The 7,389-nt window shown below is 37.9% G+C and overlaps 2 protein-coding genes across 2 annotated transcripts; both read right to left on the bottom strand.

Annotated features, from left to right (window-relative positions):
• Nucleotides 1-1,122: 1,122 nt before the first annotated feature.
• Nucleotides 1,123-1,755, bottom strand: LOC131970078 (claudin-4-like). Its single transcript, XM_059331343.1, has one exon. It carries the CDS (start codon nt 1,753-1,755, stop codon nt 1,123-1,125), a length of 633 nt encoding a protein of 210 aa, XP_059187326.1.
• A 2,461-nt stretch (nt 1,756-4,216) lies between these two features.
• On the bottom strand, nt 4,217-4,978 carry cldnf (claudin f). Its single transcript, XM_059331344.1, has one exon. The coding sequence runs from the start codon at nt 4,967-4,969 to the stop codon at nt 4,217-4,219; it is 753 nt and encodes a 250-aa protein (XP_059187327.1). The 5' UTR covers nt 4,970-4,978.
• Between the last annotated feature and the right edge of the window lie 2,411 nt (nt 4,979-7,389).

Raw genomic sequence — 7,389 nt, 5'->3', positions numbered from 1 at the left:
AATTCTAGTTATTTATTTCGTATTTTTTGTCAGTTTTTTGCAGTGTAGAAGAATAATGCCAGCTGAATTTCAGTGCCAGTGTGCTTATTAGCAATTTATTTAATATTTTATCTTCTCATCTAGAAGCAAATATATATTTAGAGTGTTTAAAAGCAGGTGCTGTATAGTTAAAGGCTCATACAGTGTTCAAACTAACACAGTGTAGCCAGTTCTGTTTCTGGCACTCATCACTGTCAAACTGGTTGAACTAGTTTAACGTCTGCCTGAAGACTCGTGAATGTTTTTGAATACACTTTGTTGTTACTCTCTCTCTTCTGCTTCACTCTACTTTTCAGTTGGTGACAATAAACTTCCACTTCCTTTAAACAGTTTGCACAAATAATAAATTAGTTAGAACCGTCCATGCACGTCATCAAGCTTCAGTCTGACATGACCAAAATTTCAAAATGTTATGTTACTCACTGCTGACTGTCCTGATTTGAGTTTGTATATTTGAGTTTTTAAAATATTGCTGATATTTTTTACTGCATTTATTTTAAAATCTACACTGTGAATGTAAACAGCAAATAAAAAAACTTCAAAATTCAATAAGAAAGGCACACAAAACAATATAATTTAAGCAAATGTTTTTATTAAAAATCGTTGATTTCAGTAAACATAAACAGACTTCTGATAATGCATTCAAACAAGATATTTGTAAAATATTTTATACAGTAAATTCACAATATATCAAGGGTACTGTACAAGTTTTGTTCTATTGTAGCTCTTTTTTGTGACCACAAACATCCTTCTAGCGCAGCTTTACATTTACATTCAGAGAAAACAATCGTTTGATACAACAAGCATTATATATAGAATCGCTCTCATTCAGTCCAGTCATCATGCTGTTGGGAGATTTTCTTTCCAGCACAATAGATTCACACCACATCTTTCCCTCTGTTTCTTTTTCCTCAAGAAACGCTCTCTTGTGCCTCCAACAAAGAAATCTGAATTTCTCAGAGTATCAGTTCTTTTGCTGTGTCACTTTAAAACATTTTTTAAGTGAGACACAACTTCTGGCGCCATCAGAAACTCACAACAAAGGAGAAAAGTAAAACAGTCTTTCCCAGGAGAATCTCCCTCTCAGACGTAGGCCCTGCTGGTGGCTGTGGACCGGGCCCCGGAGTACTTCACTGGATACTCTGGGCTTTCTTTGGCCGGACAGGAGCTGCAGAGGAGGGCCCCGCCCAGGATGAGGAGCGCCGCCGTGCCCCAGCCGATGTAGAGCGCGGCGCCCAGCTCCCTCCTCTGGGCGTTGGTCATGATGGGGTTGTAGAAATCTCTGATGATGGTGTTGGCCGACCAGCACACGGGGATGAGGACGAGGACGCCGGCACAGATGAAGACGATCCCAGCAGCGATGGCCACCTTGGTTTTGGCCTGCTCATCCTCCACAAAGTTGGTGCACTTTCCCCCGGCGATGCCCAAAAGGACGCCGAAGGCGGAGACGATGATGGCGATGATGACGAGGGCTCTGGCGGCCTGCAGGTCCTGAGGTAAAGCCAGCATGGAGTCATAGATCTTGCACTGCATCTGGCCTGTACTCTGCGTCACACAGTTCATCCACAAGCCTTCCCAGATGACCTGCGCCGTCACAATGTTGGCTCCGATGAACGCCGTCACTTTCCACATGGGCAGGGCGCACACGATGATGGTCCCCAGGAAGCCGATGATGGCGAGGGCGAAGCCCAGCATCTGTCGTCCCAGTGACACCATGATGAAGTCGAGTTTGAGTCACTTGAACAGAAGAAGAAGAAGTTTTCAGAAGGCGGTCAGCTCAGCTGGGTTGTCAGGTTGAATAAAGACTGTGACAGACTCCTCTTTGTTATAAGGACGTCTTGTTTCTTGAAGGAGGAGTTAGGACGTCCTTCCCTCTGGCCTGAAACCAGAACGCTGAATGATTTACTCGCCCGACCAGATTCTTCACATTATCTGTGAGCGGACAGGGAGCAGTTTCGACGAGATGAACATCAGTCTGAAACGACTATGTTAATGAGAGAGAGAGAGAGTGCTGCATTCCTAATTGAAACAAAGCTCTCCTATTGGCCAACCTTTGATTGGGGCCGTTACCGGAAGATCAGGTCCAGTCACTGGTTTCAGGTTTAAAAGAAAACATCATTAGTGGGAGTATCACCGGATGGACAAATGTCAACGGAAGAAGCCTCCATTTATGGTTTCACTCATGTTTAATCATCACCATATGTTATTTATAGCTAGGTTTTGCTTTTAGTCAGAATGACAATGGTCATAAATCAACCAACCAAATAGACCAAATCAATGTCAATATGTTAATGAGAATTGTCACCCTGACCCCCTTTAACCTCTGAAGTCCAGGAGATTTTGGTTCAAATTTGTCAACTTCCTAGCATTAATTTCTGTCTCTGTTTAGCATCTTTCAGTCTGTCCTTACATCACATGCATGGCTCCTTTTTCTCCACACAAACTTCGCTATCAGTCAGATTTTTCATTTTATTTTAATTAACAACAAAGTATAAAGCTGCCAGGAACCCAAAATAATTTTTTTATTTTATTTTATTTTTTACCATTAATACACACAAAAACAGCAGAAAAAAATAATAAACAATAAAACTATAAAACGGTGTATTTGAATGTAAATTAAAAATAGTAATAGTTTTCATTGTAGAAAGATAATTCACATTTTAAAAATGTCTAGAAACATAAATGTCACACTGTGAAAGCTCCTATGATTGAACTTTTAACTGGCTTTCTCAGCTTGTCTACATATCATATATAAATAAAGTTATTACTGTAAATAAAACATGTGTATTTTCAATAAATAGATGGACTCCAGAGGGTTAACCCCCGGCATGGATTCTCTTTTTGTTTTGTTTTCCTACAAACTTATTTTATACAAGGTGAAATTGGATCAAAACAAAAACCTCTTTTTTTTCTATTTTGTCTTTATTCAAACTAGTTTATGTCAGAGGTTTTTTAGTAAGCTCCTTAAAATGGTGAAACAGTGAAATAATAGCAATTATAATTATTTTTAAAAGAAGAAGAAAATCCTTTGTTTTAATTTTTATAGATTTAGAGGGAATTTTGTATTATTATAATTGTTTTTTTTTTTATTTCTGCCTTTTACTTAACCAGACACAGACACATAGAAGACCCATGACCTTATAAAAAATTTTTTGTATGTATATATATATATATATATATATATATATATATATATATACGTATGCATATATATATATACACTATAGATAATATTTTGTGATAATGACTCAATAAACAAAAAAGTGAATGTACTACAAACATTTTATTGCATTTAAAAATAAAGTGGCATTGACAGAAAACAAACATCACAAATCATTATTATTTACAAAATGTGCTTAGAAAGACAAGGAAATAAATACAACAACAGTGACTTCCTTATGAAAAGCAATGCAGCTTTCACGGCACACACACTGCAAATTATTTGTTTCTTACCAAGATAAAAAAAACTTTAGATTAAGAAGTGTTACATAATTTATCTTGTTTTAAGAGTTCATTTCTTATTTTAAGTGCCCAACATGCTTATTTCTAGATTTAATAATCTTAATCTAGAAATAAGCATGTTGAACACTTAAAATAAGAAATTAACTCTTAAAACAAGATTAATTATCTAACACTTCTTAATCAAAAAGTTTTTTTTTTATCTTGGTGAGAAACAAATGATTGTCAGGTCACTCTGCTCGGGCCAGTTCATCGCTGCTTGCAGCTTTAATTTATCTTGTTTTAAGAGTTATTTTTCTTATTTTAAGCGTTCAACATGTTTATTTCTAGATTTAATAATCTTAATTTAAGAAATCTTGTCAAGTGAAATTATCTGTCCATGCAGCAAGATCATTTCCCTCAGATTTAGTGTTTTTATCTTGTTTTTAGACACAGTGCAGCCATGCTAATACAACATTTCTCTAAAAAGACTTCATAAACTAGGAAGATTTCTACTTAAGAGCACAAAATCAATCCAAAAGAGAAACATTTATGTCTAATCAAAAAGTCACAGTTAATTCTAGTTTAAGTGAATTCATGTTAAATCTAATCATTGCATTGAAATACATACCATCCTCTAGAAATACAATGTGTATTTTTATATTCTAATGGCATAATACGTCCCTGTTGCCTTCTCGGCAGAACCCTCAGTCTTTTTCCTCTTTCTGTCCTTTCAGTTTTAGAGGTATTGTCTCGGAGAGTATGCAGTTGGTGCTGCGTATGGTTTGGCTGGTGCATACGTCCCACTGGCTGTGTACGCTCTGCTGGATGGAGGAACATACACGGGGCCGTACGCCGGGTTCGGCCCCGGTCCTGCGTAGGGGTACCCCGGTGCTGGTGGGTATCCTGGGTATCCATAAACGGGCTTCTGAGGAGGGCAGGACGTGCAAAAGATGATCCCCCCGATGAGAAGAAGAGCAGCAGACGCCCAGCCGATGTAGATGGAGGCTCCGATCTCTCTCCTCTGTGTCTCGATGGTGATGGGGTTCTGGAAGTCTGTGATGGTGATGGCTGCAGACCAGCAGACGGGGATGAGGAGCAGGATGGCAGAAACAATGATCAGAACGCCTCCAATGATCACCACGTTGGCCTTGGAGGAGTCCTTCCTCAGGCAGCCGGTGCACTTGGCTCCGATGAAAGTGACCAAGAAGCCGATCAGGCCGAAGACGATGGCGATGATGACGAGGGCTCGGGCAGCTTGCAGATCCCTGGACAGCCTCATGACCGACTCGTTCAGCTTGCACTGCATCTGCCCCGTGCTCTGCATGACGCAGTTCATCCACAGGCCGTCCCAGATGATCTGCCCCGTCACGATGTTGGCTCCGATGTAGGAGGTGACCCTCCACATGGGGATCCCACAGGTCACCGCCAGCCCAACCAGCCCTACGAAGGAAATGACCTGACCTGCTATTTCTTTGCCAATTCTCCCCATTTTGAAGAGGCTTTGTCCGCTACAGATGAGTGTTTCAGCATACAGGTGCTTTTTCAGAGTGACACGGCTCTCTCTCTCTTGGTGTTGACAGAGAATGCAGAGGAGGAAGGCTGTGGCGTCGTCAGGTGAGTTCTTCTGGACAAACAAGATTCCTCCGAGTGCTAGAGGAGTGGCACCAGGTTTTAAACAATGTCGCCTTGCTTTTGTTCTTGGAAAACACTTTTTTGTATGTAAAGTTTATTGCACTAACGATGGGGATGTTGGATGGAGTAACAGCCACTTAAGAACTTTAATGACCCTGAAACCAGCTCAGACTGGAAAAGATCAATGCATGATCAGATTACATCTAGGCACTGTTTTCACAAACAGGATCTTTGCTGTGTTCATTTAAAATCTGAATATTTTAAGGCATTTTAACAATAATGATACATTATATTTTGAGTCAATGTTGAGCCAAAACACTGCAAAAAAGGTGTGTCTAAAAACCAGATACAAACAGTAAATCTGAGGGAAATTATCTTGCTGCATGGACAGATAATTTACCTTGACAAGATTTCTTAAATTGAGATTGTTAAATCTAGAAATAAGCATGTTGAACACTTAAAATAAGAAATAAACTCTTAAAACAAGATAAATTATTCAACACTTCTAAATGTAAAGTTTTTTTTATCTTGGTAAGAAACAAATAATTGTCAGGTCACTCTGCTCGGGCCAGTTCATCGCTGCTTGCAGCTTTAATTAATCTTGTTTTAAGAGTTAATTTATTATTTTTAGCGTTCAAGAGATTTAATCAAGAAATCTTGTCAAGTGAAATTATCTGTCCATGCAGCAAGATCATTTTCATCAGATTTAGTGTTTTTTGTCTTGTTTTTAGACACACCTTTTTTGCAGTGTTGTTGAGAGGGCTCTGCCATGCTTGAATCACTGATGCTGAATTACAACAGTCTGGCAGGTGATGAAAGGCATTTACAGCAAGCAGACCATAACATGTCCTGTCCTGGATCAGGATCAGAATCAGGATCAGAATCAGGATCAGAATCAGGATCAGAATCAGGATCAGAATCAGGATCAGAATCAGGATCAGGACACAAGATGTGCCCCAGTTATGATACTCAGCCCCTCCCACTAGGACAGATCTGATAGTGATCACTTGATGGAATGATGTCACACAGGAAGTCAGTCATGTCAGCTGACATCGTCCCTTTGCAGAAAAACAGAAACTACATCCTGCGTCACGTCTGTTTGATAAACAAACAGTTGAAACTGCATCTTTCACACACACACCTCATCCAGTAATGTGATACTGCACAAACATTTCCACACCAGGGAAGAAAGTTTGTTTTGGTGATTATGAAATACTTTTACACCATTTTAAAGTCCTACAGTTAAAAAAGCTAAACTTTAGTTTAAACCTATTAACCTCTGAGTGATATTTTTTTTACCGGCCTTAGTAGAATACAGTCCACTCTAAAATTTGATTGTGTCCTGTTAGTGTAACAATTTTGGTCATTTTGTGTATTTTTTTAAAAGTCATTTTGTGTATTTTGGTCTTTTGTGTGTCTTTTTTGGACATTTTGTGTCTTTTGTTGTATCTTTTTTCATTATTTTGTGTCTTTTTTTTGGGTCATTTTGTGTCTTTTTTTGTCATTTGGGGTCTTCTGTGGGGTTTTTTTGTTCATTTTGTCTTCTCATTTTATGTCTTTTTTTGGTCATTTTGTGTCTTTTTTTGTAATTTTGTCTTTTTGTGTCTTTCTTTAGTCAATTTGTGTCTTTTTGTGTCTTTTGTTGTGTCTTTTTTGTTATTTTGTCATTTTGTGCCTTTTTTAGTCATTTGGGGTCTTCTGTGTTTTTTGTGGTCATTTTGTCTTCTCATTTTGTGTCTTTTTTGGTCATTTTGTGTCTTTTTTAGTAATTTTGTGTCTTTTTTTAATAATTTTGTGTCTTTCTTTTTAGTAATTTTGTGTCTTTTTTGGTCATTTCGTGTCTTTTTGTGTCTTTTTTTAGTCATTTTGTGTCATTTTGTTGTCTTTTTCTTTGGTAATTTTGTGTCTTTTTTTGGTAATTTTTTAAATCTTTTTTAGTCCTTTAGTCCAACATAAAATGTGATATTTAATCTATTTTTTAACTTTCAAAACACTATCATGCTCAATAAAGAATTGTAAATGTTGCAAATGTGAACAAAGGTGTCAAATATAACATATAAGAGGGTTCCATCCAGTTCTATCATTTTATACTAAATATATTTGAGCTTGTCTCCAGTTTTACTTGGTATATCATCATCAAACTGAAACTGGCCTCATGGAGTTTACAGCCAGAACTTTAGAGTTAAATTTACAGTAGGGCTCCACGCTGCTTTGTTTTCTAGTCTGGATGTGAGTTTTGGAGACTCCAGAGCTGCTATTGTATGCTTTGATTTTCTC

Source organism: Centropristis striata, chromosome 4 (assembly GCF_030273125.1).
Source record: "Centropristis striata isolate RG_2023a ecotype Rhode Island chromosome 4, C.striata_1.0, whole genome shotgun sequence".
NCBI lineage: Eukaryota > Metazoa > Chordata > Actinopteri > Perciformes > Serranidae > Centropristis > Centropristis striata.
The sequence above is the reverse complement of the archived record's forward strand: the minus strand, read 5'-3'. Positions and strand labels throughout refer to the sequence as shown.

Excerpts from the sequence above, each read along its gene's own strand:
- LOC131970078 (XM_059331343.1), bottom strand. The coding sequence starts at position 1,755 with ATGGTGTCACTGGGACGACAGATGCTGGGCTTCGCCCTCGCCATCATC.
- cldnf (XM_059331344.1), bottom strand. The coding sequence starts at position 4,969 with ATGGGGAGAATTGGCAAAGAAATAGCAGGTCAGGTCATTTCCTTCGTA.